Source organism: Nipponia nippon, unplaced genomic scaffold, assembly GCF_047370975.1.
Source record: "Nipponia nippon isolate SJK-2023a ecotype South Korea unplaced genomic scaffold, ASM4737097v1 scaffold_8, whole genome shotgun sequence".
Taxonomy (NCBI): domain Eukaryota; kingdom Metazoa; phylum Chordata; class Aves; order Pelecaniformes; family Threskiornithidae; genus Nipponia; species Nipponia nippon.
Genome location: NW_028262402.1, coordinates 19,390,121 through 19,412,987, shown reverse-complemented (window position 1 = coordinate 19,412,987; position 22,867 = coordinate 19,390,121). Strand labels below are relative to the sequence as shown.

Genomic DNA, 22,867 nt, shown 5'->3' with positions numbered 1-22,867 from the left:
CTCTGCTCAGCAAGAACCAAAACATCAGTGTGTTATCTACATTATTCTCATCCTAAATCCAAAACACAGCACTATACCAGCTACTAAGAAGAAAACTAACTCTAGCCCAGCTGAAACCAGGACAAGTGGACAGAAGGTTAAAAAAAAGAACAAAGAAAAATTTAAACTGCTCTCTCTTGCTTCAGTGTTCACAAACACTTCTCTCCTTAAGTTTATTATGTGTTTTTAAATATAAACACCATTAATTTTATTACTAGACATATCTTGCTTAAAAGAAAAAAAATCAAGACACTTGCTTTTCTTCTAGGTCTTCAGACCCCAAGGATATAGCATAGTAAAAGTCATGGTAATACTTTTGGAAACAGAGGTTCCAGAATCCTCATCACTTTATGTAAGTTATTAGATATAAAGGAATTAAGTTTATTGGCAACTGTGAAGGCACATTAAAAATCTGAGTGCTTGCCAGGTCTGTACAACACTTATTATCTATTTTTGTGGGCAAGATTTATCTTGGACTGAAGGAAAACATAAATGAGAATTGCTGGGTTTGAAGAATACATATCCATCATGTGTATTGCTCATGTTTGTACAGGTACATCAGAAATCTCAGAGTACTAGCTGCTATCAGGTTTGTATTTGTGATTTTTAATTAAACCAAACAAATATCTGTTTACAACATGAGGAAAACATTTTAAATTTAAATTTCAAGTCATTGCAAAAACTGGTTTTAAAAATTTCCCTTCTTTCCGTCTTAAGAGGAATACTCTGCACAATAGAAGTTTCTTAATCTAAACAAACACAGTACAATTGATTTACAACAAGATACTGTTGGTAATTACTGCAGTTAAATGATCTGAGCTGGTACTACTGATTTAAATTAAATGACAGTCAATGGTTTTAACCAGAAACAGAAACCAAAACCCCCAATCGATATCACAGGAACCAGAGTGAGGTTTATTAAGTTCCAGAAAAACATTTGGTTATATAGAAGAGATTGCTCCATTATATAAAATGATTATTGGTTACTAGCATATTTCTTTCAACTGTATATATTATGAGTTTTCTCATGTTCTATGGGAGCTTTAATAAGTTATCCCCAGAAACTAGCTGCATCCAAGCTTGACTTAATGTTGTGCATATTTTCTCGACGTTGTTTGGTATAAATATTTGCCTCTCCTTTTTGCAGCCGTTGCCTCAGAGCAGACTTTTGATGTTTGGTCAGTTGACGTTTTATCTTCTGTTTCACCAGTTCCTACAAATAAACAAACAATTCAGTATCAGAACTTTTTGAAGATCATCTAGTACTAAGACATGGCACTGTATTTTCAGTACCAACATGAACATGCATGATCCTAACCAGAAGACCTCTGTACATCGAGAAGTTAGTGTTCTACACAACAGTTAAGGTAAGTAAGCCCAGGTCTGTGCTGTGTTGCACTAAGCTGCATGTACAGGGTTGTCTTTAGGCCTCTGTTGTGCTGCACAAATCCACTGGCAGTAGGATAAACAAAGCCAGCTCCCACTCAGCACTGGCAATTAGGCCTCCTGCGTGGTCCTGCCTTTATCTAAAAGTACAGCAAGAAGTTCTCATGTGAACATCCATTCAGCTTAACTGTAGAAATGATGAACAGAGTTGTCTTCTTGTAAGAAAAACATGAAATCGCTCAACTGACTGAAAAGAGATTCTGTGCTATGGACAAGGTCTGAATGGCATGCTGCATGTGTGTTGGAGTCCTGTTCAATGCTAGACCCTCAGGGCTCCCAGCATCTAAAGGAGTGGGGGATTATCTATGCTATTCTCTTCTGATAGTCTTAGCTCTAATAAATAGCACTTTAAATCATACCTGATGGAGTTTAAGTGTCTTTTCTTACAGGCTTCATAAAGCACCAGCACCTCTCAGTGCAAAACACATGCCTTCTACAAGAACGTAAAAGCTGATAATATTCTATGCTTGAAGATTTGACAAATGCCTTTTAAAAGTTAAATAAATAAGGACCAATAGAACATTTCACATCCTGCAGTAATTATTTGGTTTGTACCATTTTTTCTTAGCATTCTGTTTTTTCTTTAGCACCGTGGTTTGGATTACAAAGATCTGAGTATGATTCTAATGGAAAACAACAACTCTTTACGACAAGTGTGGCTAAAAAAGAGCGGCAGTCAGGAGTGATTTAAAATTCGTCCTCCAGTTTTCCCCTGTTATGAGGCACTCTCCTACTAAAATTCACAAGGTCAGGACTGTCTCGTGCCTCTACAGCAAAAATACTGAAACAGCAGCAGCAACTGTTATTTCCATAAAACTGCAGCAGTTTTATGAAATTTCATCTGTTATTTATGTTTTCATTCTCAGTTCTGCTCTCCATTATGATGGCAACAACTAACTACAAAAAAAAAATGAAGCCATGATTTAGTAGATTGTGGCAGTGATTCTGTCATTTGGAAAATGATCCCAGCTCAAGCTGCTGCACTGATATTGAGTGCACACTTGCTTGTCTTGTCTTGGAAGAAAAAGAGAAATCAAATTATTTTCATCTTTCCAACTATTTCATCATGATGGAATCATATCTTGTTGGAAATCCCAAAGGAATGTCTTATTTTTATTCTAATTAATAAAGCATTAAAAAAACCTATCAAGGAATAAATCTGCCCATACTAAGAGATCTGCTGCTGTCCAAATAACTGGACAAGAGCAAAAATGCCCATCTAATTACACTTCCTTTAAATGTAACCCAATTTCAGTTGCCTTGTGCTTTGTTGATTGTACTATCAACTCAACTTCACTGTAGCACAGGAAGTGGTAAGTTGCTAAGGAGTAAATCAGGGACCAGAAAGCATAATTTTGGAAGTCATGTGCTTTAAGAATTGCTGTGACTAATACAACTAAAGTAACAAAATAAGAAGGGAAAGAGGGACATGACAAAGGGGGGGGGGGGCGAGAAGAAGGGGGGGACAAAAAAGAAGGGGGGGGGGGGCAAAAAAGAAGAAGAAGGGGGGGGACAAAAAAGATTGCATGGCCCAGAAGCTAGGGAATTCCTGGCAGGTCATCCTGGCTCTTGTTTTCTTCATCCCATAGTTTTAACCTAATCCTTTGTCTCCTTAAGAAGATACAAAGCCATCCCCTTGAATAAGAACTGTGATGACAAATATCAAAGTTGGTTTTTTCCCCTTGTGTGAAGTCCTGTAAAAAATGTCTCAGACAGCAAATACACTGTTCCTTAAAATTTATTTACACATATAACAATAAGCAATAAAGTTACATCTTCAAAATACTTAAAAAAATTCCAAACATGAAAGAGTAAAGCAGCCAACTATTCCATGAATCTTACAGCCACTGACAGGCACCTTGTGTAAATCGAGGCTGCTTCACAGAATAACACATCACTTAACAGGACTGTAGCAAAGCCTTTGTTAGAAAAGTACTGAAACAGTACTTAGCAGACTGAAAAGACTGTAAATGAGGAAGATCAAGTCTAACTAAAAAAATCACTCTTGCCAGCACTAGAAGTTTCAGATATAGTATTTGTAGGACTAATGCTCTCATTAGGCAACACAAATGCTTTGAAAATACATAAATTGCAAAAGCACATATTTACTTTTGGTACATGTCGTGAAAGAGCTGAAACTACACTAACATGTTCCCCAAACTAGATTTTTCAGATCTTCTGCTCCTAACTGCAAATGAAAATGAGACTAAACATAGGTAACCATATTTACAACAGTGTGTAGTCTGACCTAATTAAAAAAATGCCTCATGGATTAGCTGTGAGCTGAAAGAAGTTTCTTCCTGTTTTGTACAAGAATAAAGAACATTGGAATTTCTTCCCTTTAAAATTAAAAGGCACTTTAAAAAATGTGACAGAGGTAGCCATACTGACTAGTGTATAGTCTGGGGTTGAAGACATTAAATTCTGCTGTAAAACGTTCTGATTTATGTAATGCAGAAAGCCAAATACATTCATATTGCCAAAGAAATCACTATTGAAGTGAGTTCATATAACGGTTTCAGGAAAGAGTGTGCAGAAATCTTTAACAAGACAGGTGAAAAAGGCCAAATTATATCTTGACTCAAGCATCCACTTTTAGAATAAAAAACATTAATTGTGGCCAGCAACAGAAATGAATGAACTGATTATATGTTAGTGCATTAACAAACATTAACATACATTAGCCTGTTATTGGCTAAAGGAGAGTTGTTAATGCTGATGTAGAGCTTTGCTCAAAGAGCAAAGAGCAATACATGAAGGAAAGTGCTAGAAATCATTCCCTGTAAACAATTACAGAAGTATCAGTCCTATTTTTCTGCGGGCATGGAAATGCAAACCAGAGACATACATGGTAACAGTCTTTTTAAACATAATTAATGGTAGGTAACATTTTTACAAATATGTACTAACAGCTATGTGCAATTTAACACAATCTGAGAGTAAACTATGTAACATAATACCAATAATATTTACCGCTGGAATAGTTGAACAGCTCCCAACACTTCTGGCTGATGTGGTACTTTCAGTTCTCGTTCTGTGCTCAGCAATATGAACTATACTCTCTTCATTTCTAAAATACATAAATCAATGTTTTATTCCACTAGCAAGATAAACATCCTTCGCCTTTATGAGCATCATGTTGTACTCTTAACTTTTTAAGATATAATCTGAAAACTCCCAACAGAACATGCAAGTACTACAGAACATTTACATTTTAAATATTAACACTAGTTGTTCAAACAAGGCACAATAGCCACATGTATACCAAGCACATAAAAAGAAGTTTCAGAACACTTAAAAAGTATTTCAGGTTCTGCACAATGTCTTGACAAGTCATTTCACTAAAAAGCAAAAACAGATGACGGGGAGTACGAGCTTGGTATGCATCCAGGTACATGGTGGGCTGGCAAACTCAGAGTTAGAATTTCATGTACAAGGGGCTAGCCTGAAAGTAAGCAGGAATTTCTAAGTATGTCAGGAGAGGAATTAAAAGCTAGAACAACACACAGTACAATATATTTGAATAATACATTCCAAGGAGCTTGTTCTTGCTGACTTGAGCTGAGTGAGCAGCAGAATAATTTGGCTTTCAGACAGAGCATTCAAATTACAAACTTATTCATATAAGTTATTTAGAAGCAGTATTTTAATATCAAGAACTCTTTCACTACCAATATTAACTGCAATAAAGAAAAAGGGAAAAAAATTCCACCATAGAAAATAGGTTGGTCTATGAATTAAATCCAAGACCTGTTCTCTCATTAGAAGCTGGACAACTGATCTGTCACACATTACATATGAAGCATTACTTATGTAGTACCAATCAATAGGTTACCTATCATGAGACCAACAGGAAAGATATTCCCTACAATGTTTTAAAAATAAATTGAATTTTTAGTTTTTAATTTAAACAAGGGTAGCTGAAGAGTAGTCCTTTTTGTGCTACTTGAAAGATTTACATTTACTGGGGGGGAGGAATGACACTCCTAGATAGTAAATATGAATCTTTACCTGTAATGCCTGAATTTCTTGTTTAAAGTTGACAACTCAACCAGATCAGGGCATTTGTCTCCATCCTCCTTATCATTAGAGCACCCTCCTTGACCTGTCTGATTTTCATCTTCAGCAGCATTTTCAGTTATGCTTTTGCTCTCAAAAAACGCAATTGCAGAACTCTCTGCATCTTCACCAGACTTCCAAAGCATAGCTTGCCCTTCAACTTTTTCTAAGGCTGAACTCAACTTCGACATATTCAGTGTTTGTGTATTTTCACTACTTTCAGTTGTATTAGGCTCTTCCTTGCTGAAGTCGTTAAAGGTTCTGCTTTCTGAGAAATCACCCACTTCATACATGAAGTTTGCATTGTTTTCTTTATCTTTGCTGAAGAATTTGAGCTTATTCTCAGCATCTTCTACAAATTCTGATACCTCTGTTGTATTATCATCCTCATCAGAACCTGGTGGGTAAAGCAGTTCACCATCTTCCTGCATTTCTTTTGTATAGCCACTGGCAGCAATCTCTCTATCAAGAGAACACTCTCTCCTGTGAAAGAAGTAAAAGTATGTTTTCTTTTAATACACTAAAGCATCAAGCCACCAATATGCAAAAAACACACAGAACACCACATGATACTGCTGAGTTTTAGGTAAAGTATTAACAGAATGTGACCTGAGAGAAGCAAACTTCTACACAAGATGAGTCCATCATCATAACCAGCATTTATTTGTGTATTTATTTACAGGAAATTGTTTTATTTTAGCAGGGATACAATTTGGCTTTAAGTTCAAATTATGTTTAAGCAAACAGAAGAATAAAGGGTACACTGACACACAGATTGATTCAAGTGTGGTACCCCTTTGGAAGAGCGCTCACAATGAAATAAAACCCTTTTCATTGCAACTGCTTCAGTCTTTAAGTGCAAAATTACTTTACTTTTCAAAGGGAACAAAAGACATTAGGAAGAAAACTTTGAACATAATAATGTTTGACAAGGCAGTCAGCATATTTACTAGCATTTTAAAAATAAATTTAAAATTGAAACCCAAATTAACCCTCAATATACTAGAACTATCAAATAGGTTTTGAGAAGTGGGAGAAACTGATTCTGCATCACTTAACATTTCCCAGATATTCACCCTTTGGATCAAGCTTTCGGATTGACCCCTACTCCTTAGCTGCAAGAGGAAAGACAAAGGAGGCAGCAGCAGATTTTAAACCACACTTTAGCTTTTGGAAACCACTTTCAGTAACTTTGGTTGAAGAAAACACAATAGGAATGACAATATAATTTAAAATTGCATAGTTGGGTCTATTTTTTTTATTTCTCCTACACACATCTCTCACAGGCACCCATTTTTCTGACAAAACCAACACAAACACCATAAATAGGAGAACTCGAACGCATCTGGCAGTTTCTACCTGATGTCTTTGAATGATGGGAAGAGCTCACTCTCGTAGTTGAAGCGTTTCTTAAAGAACTCCTTAATACAGTTAACATCTCTGTCAAAATACCTGTAAAAAATAAAGAATTGTACGAACACAAGATCAAGGTAATGACATCTACTGCAATGACAACATTTTACCCTACATTTCTTCTCTTTTACTGATTTGAAAATTATTTCTATTAGTGATCCCAAGACAAAAGGCTAGGGAGACAAATTGCATGCAGTTCATTTCTAACCATTTCTTAACTGAACATCATTCTCTCTGAGAAGCAATTAATTACATATTCATCCTAAAGAGACATTTCTACTCATTCATAAATCAAACTATGTTTGGAATGTTATTTGTGCTGCATGACAACAATGGTAGAAAAAGAATTAGAAACAGGCTTATGGAAACAAGTCATGGTTGATTATTTGCTGTCATCAGCACTTGTCAGATTTACTTGGAAAACATCTGTAAATTTGAACCTACCATTCGGCATTTGCATGTGATGTTGATACCATCTGAGGGAAATCAATCATAGTGACATGGTCATCGTTATCCAATATGAGATTAAATTCATTGAAATCACCATGAATCAAACCATGATTGGCAAGTTTTACAATTAGATCCATTAATTCACTGTAGACAGTGGCAGGATCTTCCATTTGGCGCACCTGGCACCTGAAAAGTTAAATAAAATAAAATACTGTGAACCTTGAAAGACTTGCTTAAAGCATTCCTGAATGTATATCTGAAAAAGCAAAGTACCTTTAACTGGCAAAACACAAATCATCTTCTCTTTAGAAACAAACCAAGTAAAAAGGCAGTTATTTTATTGTACCATAAACTGTCAAGAAGTGGTCAGCATTTACAGTTACCATGTGAAATATTTTGGTCTGAATGCAGCACTACAGTATTATGAGAATGGATCATTTGTACAATACAAAGAACAAACAATGGAAGTCTAGCAGCTCTGTAACGGGCTCCTGTGGAACTTTCATACTCGTACCAAAATTAATTTGTGACACTTCTCATAGCCACAGGTCTGTATCATAAAATATCCCACTTGCTTCTTGAATTTGGAAGTCATGTTAACTGGTATCTTCCGAGATAAGAATTTCAGCTCCCAGGGACCAGGGGGAAGGTCTGGAGCAAGGAAGATATACCCTTGATGGAAGAGCATCAGTTCAGGGAATACTTAAGCAAATTGGACATATACAAGTCCATTGACCCTGATGGGATGTACCCCTGAGCGCTGAGGAAGCTGGCAGGTGTCATTGCAAGACTACTTTTGATAACTGTTGATCAATCATGGTGACTGGGAGAAGCACCTGAAGACTGGAGAAAGGCAAACATCACTCCCATCTTCAAGATGGGCAAGAAGGAGGACCCAGGGAACTATAGGCTGTCAGCCTCACCTTGAGCCCTGGGAAGGTGATGGAGCTGCTAATCCTGGAAACCACTGTCAGACACATTAAGGATAAGAAAATCATCCAGAACAGTCAGCTTTACCAAGGGGAAGGCATGCTTGACCAACTTGATAAACTTCTGCGATGAAGTGACTGGCCTGCTAGATGGGGGGACAGCAGTGGATATTATCTACCTGGACTTCAGTAAGGCTTTGACACTCAGTCTCCCATAAGACTCTCATAGAAAAGCTGCTGATGCACGGTCTGGATGTGCAGACAGTGAGGCAGACTGAAAACTGCCTGAGGGGCGGGGCACAAAGTCTAGCTGGAGGTCAGTGACTAGCAGCATACCCCAGCAGTCAAAAGTGGCTCCAGTCCTGTTTAATGTCTTCATGAATTAACTGGATGGGGCAGAGTTTGCAGACGACACCAAACTGGGAGTGACTGATATGCCAGAGGGTTGAGCTGCCATCCAGAGGAACTTCAACATACTAGAGAAATGGGCCAGCATGAACCTCATGAAGTTCAATGAGCAGTGCAAAGTCCTACACCTGGGGAGGAACAACGTCATGCACCAGCACACACTGTGTGTACCCAGCTGGAAAGCAGCTTGGAAGAAAAGGACTTGGGGGTCCTGGTGGACACCAAGTTGAATATGAGCCAGCAATGTGCCCTTGCTGCAAAGAAGGCTAATAGTATCCTCAGCTGCATTAGACAAAGCATTGCCAGCAGGTTGACAGAAGTGATTCTTCCCCTTTATTCAACACTGGTGAGGGCACACCTGGAGTACTGTGTCCAGTTCTGGCTTCCCCAGTACAAGAGAGACATGGACATACTGCAGAGTCCAGCAATGCGTATATCCATACTATAAGTATATCCATACTATATCCATACTATAAGTCACCAACTCCACACTAGTTTTTCAACTCAGGCAATGGACAATTGAAAAACTGGCCACAGCCTCTAGGTGGCCCTGCTTGAGCAGGGTGTTTGGACCAGATGACTGCCAGAGGTCCCTTCCAGCCTCAACTATTTGGAAATTCTTTGATCTTGGCATATTTGAAATAATTCTCATCCACTACTTACCTCCTTCAGGTTAGAATCACAAAGGGGGAGCATGGTAAACTTCCACTGTAGATGTCCATGTGGAACTTGAAGTGCTCCATGTACATGACGGATGTGGAATTATTTAACAAATGACGGTGGGTAGACAGAATATAATGAAGTCTCTTCCATGTTATTCTTCAACTGTTATACTTTGGAATTAATTCCCTTTGATTAAGCTGCCCACTTTAGATCTTGATTACTATACAAGAGCATGGACTGGTTTGTTCTAGGACTAGACACTTTAAATCTCTGGATAAGCACCTAAGTTATTCTACATTGTATCAAGTATATAGGCCTTTTTCATTCTGCTCTGCAAACAAAACAAACCATCCCTTCACATACAAACTTCAATGATATTTAATGTTTCTAGATGTTGAACAACTGAAGCAAAGTAATCTTCCTTGAAGAAGCAAAACCAGATTATATATGGTATTCTATGTAAAAAGAGCAGAAGTTCTAAAACAGTGAGTTATAATCTTACCTGAATTACGAGAGCAAGGATCACAAACTGGAGCTCAGAATGTGAAGGATATAATATTCAATATTGTATATATCCAATAACATACAGGTTATGTGATTTCTGTGTAGAAAATAGTTGCAGTAGTAACATGCATCACACTGCTCTTTTGACGTATTCCTTACTTTAAAAATTTCACCAGTTTCTTTGGACTAAGAAAAAAACAGTTTCTCTGAATAAAGAGGTAAGAGAAGCAAGACTATAAGTAGAATGCTAGTGAGCGTGAGCTAGAGAGCATTATTCAGCATGGTGAAGTCAGCATTCGTTCACATGACAAGGAAAAACCTTAACCCTGTTCCCTTACTGAACCTAACATTGTTAGGGTTTCTGTAACACGGAGAATTCAAGCTTCAGCACTTACAAAGGATAGCCATCAATAAGTTCCATAACAACTGCATGCCTGTTGTAGTCTACAGGTTTTGGAACAGGAAATTTTCTGTCATGCAAAGCCTGGAAAGAGACAACACATTGAAAATTAAAATTAAATAGTTAAGGAAATATTACATATATTGACAAACTCCCATCTAAGATAAGCAATAAATATTACTGTGGAAGCAGCATACATTACTCAAATGCTAACTGGAAACATCAAATCACATGCTTAAGAAGGAAGACAGCATAACAGCCATTTGAACTTTCACTGCAAAGACAAATAAAATTCATAAGTTTAGACACTAAGCACACTGCTATTTTGCCTACAGTTTAATTATCATGCTTCTGGAAGAAAAACACAACAGAATGGAAAAATGACAGAATCATATCTGTTCTGTTAGCCCAAGTAATCAATAGCAGATAACTGGGAATAGGGTGTCAGATATTAGAAAAAAATTTGACAAACTAAGCACACTAAGTTGCTGCTAATACAGTTCTGCCCAACTAGTTAATCTGTACTCAGTTGCTGTAAGACAAAAGTTCACTCTTAAATATTAATAACCAGCGTTACACCACATTAAAGATTAACCAAAGGTCGGTCATAATATTTTGAAGCTCTCCTGTTTGCCTTTTCTAACAAAATTTAGTTATTCACTTGATCTACTCAACTTCTTTTTGGATCCATTCTCTTGTTACCAGTAAATTTTTCTAAGATAGACTTCTCAGTTAAAGCAACATAAATACAGCTTTTGTTACTTCAATATTACCCTACAATCACTTTTCAGCAAACAATCAATCCTCCCCCAACTCTGTTTTCAGGGAAACTGACCCCTGTGATATTCCTACAAGTCCTGACCACATAATGCTTTACCAAGTGGACCAACTGGACAAGTACAGAGGTTCTAAATGATGGTAATTAGTTCTTTTCCTCTCTATGGAGGCCACTGGTAGAACCTACCAAGATTTTTTTAAGAGACACAAGAAAATGATATTTAATGTATATAGTACTGTTGAATAGTGCAAAAGGAGAAGGGAAAACTAATTTTTTATAAATAATTAGTTTTCTCACTATCAACTCTCAATCACTGTATCACATCTGCATTTTTTTAAAGCAGGTCAAAAAATCTGGAACTCTGGAAGTAGCAATATATGCTTGGAAAGGGAATCTTTTCCCACAGTATAGAACAAAGTGTGTGTTTTCAGATCAGAACACCAGTCTGGACTGAAAGATTTCCCTCAACAGCACAGCAACAACTGAAAACATGGTAAAATAAAAACTAAATAAATGAATTAAAAAAAACCCGACAGCTGAACAAAAAAAAAATTCTGACAAGTAACTGTAAACTTACTTTTTAACGTGGTTTTGCAAGCTTATGCTATAAATTTTAAAGGAAAAACAGCAGAACTGGTGATATATAAATTATCTATCCACAAATAATAACGTTAATCTGAAATTCTCTCATGACACCTGCTTCTGTTCCACATGATTTCCATGGCAAAGCTTCATTTTGTCATTGGAAAGTACAGAAAACATAGCATTGAAATTCTCCGAAACGTATACTTTAAGTCCATCAGTTAAAAAAAAAAAAAAAAGCACGTCAATCCTACCAGTACTGCAAAACTGCAAATAGGAACTGATCAAAAGACAGTCTGAAAAGTATCTTCCAGTCTATTATACCATTGTTGATATTGTGTGAATGGCCACCTACCTTCATATAGGCAAACTCCTTCATTGCTGCTAGCCGGGATAAATACAGCCATGACATTTTATGTCTGTGCTTGTGGTAGTCGCGTTTATTTTTCAGACTGCGAAAGGAAGTTCTTCCAAGCCTGTGTAATTTCAATGCAAACTGTTGCTCCTCTTCATTTGCAACAATATAAATATCTGGAAGACACATAATGGCATAGATCTAAGAAATAAAAGATATGTAACAAGCTAGTACCTGATGAAGTAGTGCAGTGATAAAAAGTTCGTTACTTCACTTCTCACAATTAGTATTTCTGGCATGACAAGTTCTATTACAGTTAGTAAAGACCGCTAAATTTACATATTGTACATTAGAGACCTAAACAAGAAGAAATTATTGTTGAAGAGATCATGGTACTCCATTAGAAGAAATACTCATGTGATCTGAAACATCTTTCAGAGTAGATCTTAAGGTTCCTATGTTCAGGTTAACATGCCCAAGCTATCTGCACAGCAAAGAACAAATATAGGCTACCCTTGAGAGAAATCTAGGGCAGATGCTGGTGTTCTTAGTTGCACTCTGGAAGAGCCTTCTTCTATTGAGTGGACAGACAATTCAAGGACCCATCTCTTAATTTAAGCAGTGTTAACAAATAGCCTATGTTTCATTGCTACCATTTGTCCCCAATAATCCCTTTCTCATTCTCCAATTACACAAGTTGTGTGCTGTCCCAAATTACAATCTACATGAACATAAGAGGAAACAGGATAGTACTCCAATAGTTTTGAGCCTATTTTACTTCACTACCTTATTTTTCACTGGCTTGAAAGAGCTGAAATTATCTTTTTGTTAAAACAGTTCAAAACTCTTCACAAAGCATGAGACAAATGGCATCTGCCTGCAAAGTATGTCTTAAGTGATGAACAAATAATCAGACAAAACGGTCAAAGTAGAACACCACTCCGGTGAAGAAATATTCAAATGCAGCCAAAAGCATCACACAGCATTTCAACAAGAGACCCATAACCTTGATGTCTGATAGATTAACTGATGTGACTATCCAGAGGAAAACTTACCTAGTTTCCAGCAAAACATTTGCAACATTACAGCTGTGTTCACTTAAAAAAACTATTAAAGATGTTTTTTTTAATTACCTGATTCTTTGCCAACACCCATCTGGTTTCCAACAGAATTTATGACTTGTCGGGAAGATAGAGTTTTCAAAGCAAGGTAATCATATCCTGCATTAGTTAATCGATAACCCTGGAAAGCTAGGTAAGAATAAAATGCAAAACACTTAATTCTACATTATGTATACATCACATTTAAAATAAGTGTCAATTTAGTCTTGTTTTTTGTTTGTACACCACACCCAAGTAATATTTCACCCGTTGGATAATATCAGCCCAATCTGACAGAATGGTAAAGATGTTTAAATTCCTGCAAGTTTTATGAAAATTGACAACTGGGCAAAAGACAGACATGCTGTTAGCCCCTCTAATAGAGGCAACGCCAGTACTTTAAACAGCCTGGGAAAGCCCAAGGAGTATTTGGAAGTTACAGATAGAGGAGACACAGCAGGGATCTGGGATTGTTGTGATGATCTAGAGTGACCCTTAATGCTCCAAAGAACTGGGACAAAAAGGATAAGAATTTTCTGTAGACTCCTACAGTAGGTTTGCAAAGCCAGATGCAACTAAAAGGCTGAAGGAAATGGGGAAAGGCCTGCACAACTACTGCTTCTCACATGACAGGGAATAAAAACTACTTTAGTAGCTGTTTCTAGGGGGGTGAAATGTACAACGCTTTAGCAGTCTGCTCCAGTTTGTGTACTATAAGACTGTAACTTATTTGGGTTGATTCCTGTATGCATTTGAATATTGCCTTAACTGATGATTCTTTCATGTTTCATGACTTTAGTGACTGACCAAAAAAGAAAGTTAACTGTTCACCTCTTTTCTGCCTCTCATCTTTATCATTTATTCATCACCAGCAGCTCAGCAAACAGCTACAACGTTTGGTGCTGCACAAATCCATATTACAGGGTAGGTCCAAGAGAAGGTAAGGCTAGCAAGTGCTCTGAATGCTTATACGTGCCAAGCTGTGGTACTTCTGCAAGTACCACTGTGAGGCACTGGGGACAGAATGAGAGAGAGAGCCCAATACAAAATTCAAACTCACTTTTAGTTCGTTCATAAGCTAGAAGTTTGTGCTTCACCAACTCTCTCAAAATTTTATTACAGCCACCGTGTTTAAGGCTGGCAATGGAAGCAATTAAGCTAGCAGGAGCTATTTCATGGTTCTTCATGCCCATTTCCACCTAAAAGAGTAAATAAAAACAGATTTGTTAGCCCATGCATTCAGCAATGAAATAATATCAGATCCCGCTTGAAACTAAAATCACTTTTCATGGATGCATTATCTTTTTAATGACTTAACCAAATCTTTTAATATGCATTACTGCCCCTTGATATCCTTTGTACAATTCAGCCTTGAAACTTCTACAGTACTGGCCAGAAAATGAACGGCTGATTAGATTTCACTCTCAGGAGTGGATGAAAGCTGTTCTACATTTCTGAAATGAGACTCTTTTCTTGTACTTACATGGCCATGGCTCAATTTGCCTTTTCACTAGTACTCCTGCTGTCAGTACAGTCAGACAGGCCAACTGGTGCGGCCTGCGCTTACCATGCAACTAGCCAAGGCAGCATGTCGTGCACTGGTAAATGTTTGCTCACTCCTCCTTAGACAGGGTGCCAAAAGCAGTCAGCACGTGTGCAGAAACTGGTGATGGTACCTTACTAGGCGGCTACCACCCGAGCAGCCCCAGTGACCGCCCTGCCGTTAAAGATCCCTCCGAGGCAGCCGGCTGAAGGAAAGAACGGCACGACCTAGGCCCTCCTCACCGGAAAACGTCAACTTCCCTAGGGGACGCAGCGAACACAGAAACAGGGCCCATTCCCCTGCAGCGTTTCTTCTGCTGCCGTTTACAAAACGGCCAATCCAGTCTCCCATCCGTCCACGGAACCTGCCCGACCCCGCTTAGCTAACCGACCATGAGGAACTTTGTGCGCAGGGCTGGGCTAAGCAGGCCTCCCCCGCTCGCCTGTCCCCCCAGCCAGGCCTCCCCACCAGCTCACCGCCGTCAGGACCCTGAAGTGCTCCCTGGAGAGGTACCGAAGCATCACCACGTTCAGCTTCCCCATGACCGCTGCGGCCGGTACACGGCAGCGGCTCAAAGAGCCCGCTCAGTCCGCAGACGAGGGCAGCTAGGCCTCTCTGCCCGTGAGGAAAGGCGCCGGGACCACAGCACCACTCAACACATGCGCAAAGCTCTCGACACGACTGCAGCGAGCTCCTCCCGCGCCGAGGTTGCTGCGTGTTTGGGTCCTGGCAGCTGCGTATGCACTCACGTCCTCGGCCGGATATTTGTGTGCTTCATTCATCACAGTCATTCCGCTCCGAGGCTGGCGTGACTTCTCTCCCTACTGCGACTGAGCTGGTTGGGTGGCCCATGCATCTGCCAGGACCGACTCCCTAGAAGAAACACCGCTCTTGAGACCCGCCGGCACAGCGAGCAGCTCGTCCCACCGCTGCTCCCTTAGAGGAGCGAGGCGGCGCGAGCACGAACTACCGCGAGGGACCCCAGCACCACCCAGCGCCCCTGTCTACCCGCCGGACGACCGCAAGCCCCGGCTGCGTTGCGTATAACCCGGGCACGGCTGCGACGTGAAGCGCCGGGGGGCTCGGTCGGGCGGGGCGAAGCTCCTTTTACGGCTGCGCGTCAGCGCGTACTTCCGCTGCGCGCTGAGCGAAAGGGGATGGGTGGTGTTAGGCGCATGGTGGGGTTGTGTCGTGCAGCGCCTTCTGCGATTTTTTTTTTTTTTTTTAATCATATGTGATAATAGGGCTGAAAGAAGTAGACATACTGATGGGACAAAAAAACCCCAGACCTATTTACTGGGGAAGTGGGGACGATTCGTCCCCCTTCCCAACTCCTTTGAGGAAGCGGCGGTAGTTTGAACTCACGTTCGCTAACTGGGAAAGGAAATGCTTTTACTGCTTTGTTAGTAACCCTTGTGCATTGTGTATTCGACTCCAGTGATGAGAGGTTAATTAATTTTATTCTGTAGCAGTAAGGAAAAATTAGACACTCTGTCCTCAATTGCTTTGTCATATACTTGTGATGAAAATATTTCTGATGAACTTTTTGTCTGCTGAATTTTTCAGATTCTTTCCCAAGGTCTTTGAATGGTGAAAAGGGTATCTTTCTGTTGACTTAAACCAGTAAATCCTTGGTATTTTTTTTAATTTGCAGAACTTAAACATTGCTATAAAATGTGCCCTGCCTCCCTCTTTTTTTTTTTTTTCTTCCCCTTTTTAAGTCTTTCCTTTTTTTATGTCTTTCTGACCTAACCATTCTCAATGTTTTAAGTTAGCACTCAGTGAAACACAGAGTGTAATTAGGATGTATTTAACTCTATTTGTTTCCTCAATATTAGTAGTATACTTTCAGGAAAACATTGAAAGAGGAGCATAAAAGGCTGATGAAGGGTCTAGAGAACGAGTCCTATAAGGATTGGCTGAGGGAACTGGAGTTGCTTAGCCTGGAGAAGAGGAGGCTGAGGGGAGACCTTATTGCTCTCTACAACTACCTGAAAGGAGGTTGTAGTAAGGTGGGTGTTGGTCCCTTTTCCCAAGTAACAAGGGATAGGAGAAGGGGGAATGGCCTCAAGTTGTGTTGGGGAAGTTTAGATTGGATATTAGGAAAAATTTCTTCACTGAAAGGGTTATCAAGCATTGGAACAGGCTGCGCAGGGAAGTGGTTGAGTGATCATCCATGGAGGTATTTAAAAGATGTGTAGATGTGGTGCTTAAAGACATGGTTTAGCGGTGGACTTGGCAGTGTAGGGTTTATGGTTGGACTCAGTGATCTTAAGGGTCTTTTCCAACCTAAATGATTCTATGATTTGTTGGCCAGTTAATTAATGTCAGTAATGCACTTGACTTCAATGCATAGGTTTTGGGTTTTTTTGGGGGGAGGGTGTGTGTGGTTATGTTTTGGGTGTTTTTTTAATTATTATTTTTATTTCATCCATGGATGAATGGCATATCCTGATTTGCTGTCTGGCATCTCTTCTGCAAGGTTTTCTGGCAAGCCTTGGAAGATAAGGTAGTTCTATAACATCTTTATGCTAGGAACACTAGGAACATGTGACTATAAGGTGAGTTTCCAACTGAGCTATCTCAAGGCGAAATAAAAAGGATATTAACCCACTGCACAACTAGTTAATTAAGAGACTGGCTGTTTGAATATACTCCTGTAATAATAATACTCCTATCCAGAACTTCATATTCATGGCCCTTAACAAGGAATAGTAACTTTAAAAGTTTTCCTTCAGTCTGTCTCTATAGTATAAGCTACTGCTAATGTGCTTCAGATTGTAACTACAGCAGATCTTGTTGCATGTTCTTAATACAGAATCACTTCTTTATAGCACAAATACATTCTGGACTTACAAGGAGGCCCTGTGAAAGTTGAACTTCTAAACTGAGATGTTAAATTTTCAGTACAAACTGTTAAAAGAAGGGAATCTTTCTTAAAAACTGCTTCTGAGCTTAACGTCATAACCATGAAAAAAGAATGTTCCCAAGAAGTCTGCACTGATGTAACAAAATTAATAAGGACTGTAAAAATACGGTTGTTTTTGACTGGTCGGTGTACTTCTAAGGTCATGTTGCCTTTATCATGAAGAATATGTGTAGCAAAATTGAATTTTTGATATTTTTAAACTTTGACTCGTGTGTGTATGTGTATGAATGATCAGTGTGGGGACAGAAAAAACCCTCATATTTGTAAAACCATTTCTAATGAATAGTAGAGTCTATGCCAGGTGTACAAATGCTGCGCATTCCCTTCTGAAGGTAGTTTTACAAATCCCCAAAAGCTCTAGTCGAATGTAGGGTTTGAACAATGCAATTCATACAGTAGACTCTTTCATAGCAGTTTTGGAAAACTACTGTTCTCAATACAGATATGAATGCTTATGAGTTTATTGCTGCAGGTGTCCCTTTTCAAATGAAAATTAGTAATAACTCTTTAGGGGATAGATGGTGGTAGTGTTACAGTTTCTAGTTTAGGTAACTGCTGATGTGTCTGACTTAACGAAAAAGAGGAAAAGCGATTACTGTATGTACAAGGAGCCCACAATGATGGCTGTATTTTACCTACATGTTTATGCCTAGAATTTCAGATCAGCATTTGGCACTTGTTAAGGAAGTGTTTGATCACTTCATGAATCTTAGAAGGTGGTCAAACATCTCACTTTGCATCAGAGTTGTAGCTCATCCAATATGTGTGAGGTCTAGCTGTGATCCATTCCCTCATTATGGCTGAAAATAGCCTCCTGAAAGACTGTTAAAGCAGGGTAGTATATGTTTTCAGAGTAGATAATATGGGAACTTTTCAATTCTAATTAAATGATGTGAGACTGTTAAACATCTTTCCCAGAATACCTATTTAGTCAGTTATTCAGACTATTGTTAAAAACTGTAGGCCTCACAAAGCACACCATTATTTTAATGCTTATGTCAAGTAGTGTGTGAAGCTTAGTGCTCATGAAGTATATTAGTGAGGGTTTCTTTCCACATGAGCACAAGCTTCCCTGCTGTGCCTTATTATGATGATCCTGGTCTAAGTAGCAGAGGTAAGCTTAAAGTCTGAAAGCTTGGCTCATTTTCTAAGCTAGTTTCTGGTGTTTGCTGAGAGACTTCCAACAGAAGTCTTACATATAATAGTATGTTTAGAAGGGTTAAAATGCAATCTCACTCTTGCAGGTAGCAGCCCCTTTGTGGCACTTACTGCAGATTGAATTGTGCTAACTTGAGGTGTGTAGCAGTCAGAGCTAGGTACAAGTTCATGCCATCCAGTAAAATTGTATGTATGTCATTGACTGTTTTCTAAGTAGTTACTAATGGTTCTGTAAGCAAAATGCTGTAATTGTCTGATGGTTTGTATACTTCTTTAGGAGGGTGCTGTGTAGGTGCACAAAGTCAAATTAGGCAGGTGATGTAACCTGAAATAAGATTTATTCTAATCAAAAGTGTTTTGGTACTCTGACGAACATTAGTAAACCACAGGTTCAGGATGACAACAGGAATTAATACTACACAGCTGACTTAAGAATTCTTAAGTTTCAGAATGATGACTCGAGATGCGTAATCACTCACCTAATAAGGCAGGGGCACTCAACCTCCAGGAGTTACCTTGGGTGCCAACCCGACCCACGGGGAGAGTCCCCGACTGCAGACCCCCTGCTCCAAGGAGGTCCGACTCAATCTGCCCTCTGGCAGGACTCTGTTTATACCCTAGTCTCTCTCTTTTCCAATACATTTTTATAACAAATAATTTGAGACCCAGGACTACCCTCCTCACTTCCTCTTCTTTAACCAGTGTTATAAGACTTTCTTAGTCGTTAGGGGCCCTGTCTTTGGGGGCCTGTGATAATGCTAAACCATCAGAAAGTGAAAGAAGAAAAATCCTTTTTGCAACTATAGTGAGAATCATTTGGAGACTTAATAGCTCTTATATTTATTTAAAAACCCAACAAATTGCATGGCCAGAATCATAGTGCTTAAATGAGAGAAAATTCTCTTAAATAAGAGAATATTGATTTTTTTTTTTTTTTTTCTAAAGAACTACTTATTTACTAAGGCTATGGGATAGATAACCAGCAGCATTTAAAACAAAACAAAAAACCCTTTGCAGGCAGGTAACGAGGTGCTTGTGGATAGTTAGCAATTATATCAGAATAATGAAGAAGTCAGCTGTATCATATGATTTTATTTGTAAAAGTACAGTTTGGGCTTGTTCACTTCCAACACTGAAAATATATAAACTTTCATCTAGTTATCCTAAAAAATGTCAGAGATTTTAGGTAGGGGTTAGGGACAAGGAGAATAAGGCAGCTGTCTGGGTTGCACAGGAAACTTACAGTTTAAAGTCCAGATTCTGGCTACTGTCCTATGCACTTGATTATTTTTCCTTTATGTATGTCTTCTATGTTCATTTTATAACACTAAATTATGAGTTCTTTGTGTTTGTGGCAAATAAATAATATGCTGAAAATTAGTTCATGTGGTCTGTTGCTTAATGCTAGAGATGTTTTTCTTACTCCAGCCTACATACAGAATAGGCTTTACATAAGCACAGCAACATATTTTGGCTATTTTAAAGGCACGCTGGCTTTCATAAAAAATTATAGTGATTTTCACCTTGAATATTCTTTCCTTTATTTCCAGTGATGGGGTGGGGGAAGTGAGAGGAATTTTTCCTTGCCCTTCAGTAATAAAGAGTTATATTCAGAGTCCGAAGCTTTATTATAATTTCTTTTTCTCCAGATTTGAGGCAAAAAAGATTCTGAGTATAGTTATGGAACCATAATCCTTCAGCATTTATTTTGTGAAGGCACAATGCCAACTTTACGCTCCCTTGGATTCTATATTTTTCTATTCTATATTCTTAGGGTAGTGTTTTGCTAACAGTTTAAAAAAAGTGCCTACTATTCTCATTTTCAATACTTGCTACAGTGTATAGAATGTTAAAAATAGTAGAAGGCCACCTATTAAAATATGAAGTAAAATGCAAGTATTAGAAGGTTGATGTAACAGTTCAGATGTATTTAATTTTCCTAATAATTGTTTTTATTAGCTGAAGTAATTTTAAATTATTTTCCTTCAGAATAGTGTCTATGGAAGCTTTTGTTGTGTGAAGATCTTCAATGATTCTGTAGTAAGATGTCCCCAAACTGTGTGTATCTACCAGAATTATTACACAAATTATTCCAGAGCAGTATGTGAACAGTGTGTTCACTGCATCAAGCTGGGAGGCCCAAGCTGTAGCTGCTGTTGCTAATTGCAGTGCTCAAGTAAACTGAAGCCTGGGAAAACTTACTAGTTTTGAGTGCAATCCTGTTCTGACATCTCAGAAGCCTTTTTAAGTCAGTTGCATTGAGGGCTTTAGCACAGGGTCAGGGCCTTTCTTGCTTGCGGCCCTGAAGTCACCTAAGTCCCATAAGCAGTTTGTTCCCTTTTCCCTTTGTTTTAACCAGATTTGAGGAGTTTCTGTCTTGTATCGAGGAATTTGGATGCTATTTCACAAGATCATCCTGTTTCCTTCTGTGGTTTCCTTTGATTTCCCTGCACACCTTTCAACTTCTGTGGCAATGAGATAGGAATATTACAGCTTGGTTTAGTATACAGAGCCTATAGGTTTCATCTTCAGATCTTACCTTGCCCAAAGTAAGAAGTAGTAATATGAGGTCAGGTAGCAAGGCTGTTGTAGTAAAAATATGCACAGAGGCTGAATCCAGGTTGCTAAGGCAGCCCAGTTTTATTTCAGTTTTTAGCTTTGCATGACTTACCGTAGCATAGTTTAAGTACAATTTTTAAATTAACTGTGTATGTTATTTATAATGAGATAGATGTGTAGAATCACAAAATACAGTGGAATAAGGGCATACAAGTTGCCAGTGGATCTCAGTGTCATTACCAAATGGAAACGTGAAATGCAAATATTATTCTTGGGTTTTGAACTAGACACAGAAGCTCCCTGTCAAGTCAACAGAGCCTCCAGATCATTGAAATCCTCCATGCCGAGAGTCCATTCAGACTAATTTTCGTATGTTTTTCAGCTAATGCAATTCAGTTATTTTCATAATATTTCTTATTATGAACAAGTGAAGAGTCTCAGAAATGCAATGCGGTTCCAGGCCTTGTTGGGACTGGCATTTAGTCTTTCTGGAAAATCTAGCTATCTGTATTTCCCCCTATTCCCATTATTGTCTCACCCAATCCTATACCTGTTTCATCCTACTTCGCTTGTATCTCTCCCTGACCCTGGCTTAATCCTTGATTCTTTCATTATTTTCATGACACACGCTCTGACCTTCCTTATTCCTGATGCTGACTGATGAGCACCTCCACCATACAGATCTCTCTCTTCTCCCCCTGTACTGCTGGAGCACAACATGGAGACTGCTGGTATGCTGGAGAGAAGTAATTTCTTCAGAGTTTTGTTGTCATCATGGTTGTCTCCTGAGAGAGCAGCTGTCAGGTGTGTGGGCAGCTCAGTCCCTGTGGGATGGAGGATAGTCACTGTAGATGGAGTGAAATAGAGTACTTAAAGAATGTTAATTTGTAAGAAACTTCTGCTGAATCTGTAGAAACATTTTTTTTTACCCTGTTCTTACCACTCTGCCCAAATTGGTTTGAATTTTTCCAGACATTAAAATGACACATTTTTAGGGTTTCCATCCTCTCCACTTTTCCTTCATTTTCTATCCCCCAGCTTTTAAGCTCTCTTCAAATCATGGAGGTGCGCATGGCTCATTGAATCACTGTTAAGAATTATTAAAGACTAGCAAGAGAGTATTTTCTGCTAACCACATTTGTGAAAATGACTGAGTTGCATTAGCTGAAAAACAAATGAAAATTAGTTTAGGCAGACTCTTGGCATGGAGAATTTCAATGATCTGGTGGCTGTGTCAGCTTCACAGGGAGCTTTGGTGTCTAGCTCAGGTACTAGGCTTAAACATCTTCAGTTGGTGGCTTGAATATATCTGTGCATTGTATAGGACCTAAATTACTTAGTGAGTGGATAATTAGACTGTGTAGGTGCATGTAAATTATTTTTTTCAGAAACTTTATATAAAAATCATTTTTTATTCTTCTTGGTAGAAGAGGGATAACGTCCTCCACAAGATTGAAACAGAAATGGGAAATTCAAGATAACTGCATAACTAGTTTTGACTAGCAAAATTAGTTTTGCTTTCCTTTTCACAATTCTAGACAAACTGTTACCA

The 22,867-nt window shown here is 38.7% G+C and overlaps 1 protein-coding gene and 1 long non-coding RNA gene across 5 annotated transcripts in view; one reads left to right on the top strand and one right to left on the bottom strand.

The window, feature by feature from the left end:
• Nucleotides 1-542: 542 nt before the first annotated feature.
• Nucleotides 543-16,111, bottom strand: RIOK2 (RIO kinase 2). 4 transcript variants are annotated; one of them, XM_087741808.1, is made up of 11 exons: nucleotides 15,678-16,111; nucleotides 15,419-15,542; nucleotides 14,187-14,325; nucleotides 13,160-13,276; nucleotides 12,027-12,202; nucleotides 10,307-10,395; nucleotides 7,402-7,593; nucleotides 6,904-6,996; nucleotides 5,497-6,027; nucleotides 4,459-4,555; nucleotides 543-1,252 (listed from the first exon to the last, which is right to left on the bottom strand). In XM_087741808.1, the coding sequence occupies exons 2-11, from the start codon at nucleotides 15,458-15,460 to the stop codon at nucleotides 1,091-1,093; spliced, it is 1,638 nt and encodes a 545-aa protein (XP_087597934.1). In that variant the 5' UTR covers nucleotides 15,461-15,542; nucleotides 15,678-16,111; the 3' UTR covers nucleotides 543-1,090. The 4 variants fall into 4 exon arrangements, with proteins under 4 accessions (XP_087597934.1, XP_087597933.1, XP_087597932.1 ...); XM_087741807.1 differs by having other exon boundaries at nucleotides 15,146-15,542; nucleotides 15,678-15,719; XM_087741806.1 differs by lacking the exon at nucleotides 15,678-16,111 and having other exon boundaries at nucleotides 15,146-15,674.
• Nucleotides 15,619-22,867, top strand: part of LOC148050474 (uncharacterized) — a 22,846-nt gene continuing 15,597 nt past the window's right edge. The window contains exons 1-3 of the long non-coding RNA XR_015700979.1: nucleotides 15,619-15,705; nucleotides 16,236-16,681; nucleotides 17,152-17,230. This is a non-coding gene — a long non-coding RNA (uncharacterized LOC148050474). The remainder of the gene's footprint in view (nucleotides 15,706-16,235; nucleotides 16,682-17,151; nucleotides 17,231-22,867) is intronic.

Bases quoted from the DNA above. Each gene is read 5' to 3' on its own strand.
- RIOK2 (XM_087741807.1), bottom strand. From the start codon at position 15,211: ATGGGGAAGCTGAACGTGGTGATGCTTCGGTACCTCTCCAGGGAGCAC. The intron at 14,326-15,145 runs GTGAGCTGGTGG...TTACTCTTTTAG, and splicing joins ACTTCAGGGTCCTGACGGCG to GTGGAAATGGGCATGAAGAA. The intron at 6,997-7,401 runs GTAGGTTCAAAT...TATTTTTTACAG, and splicing joins TCACATGCAAATGCCGAATG to GTATTTTGACAGAGATGTTA.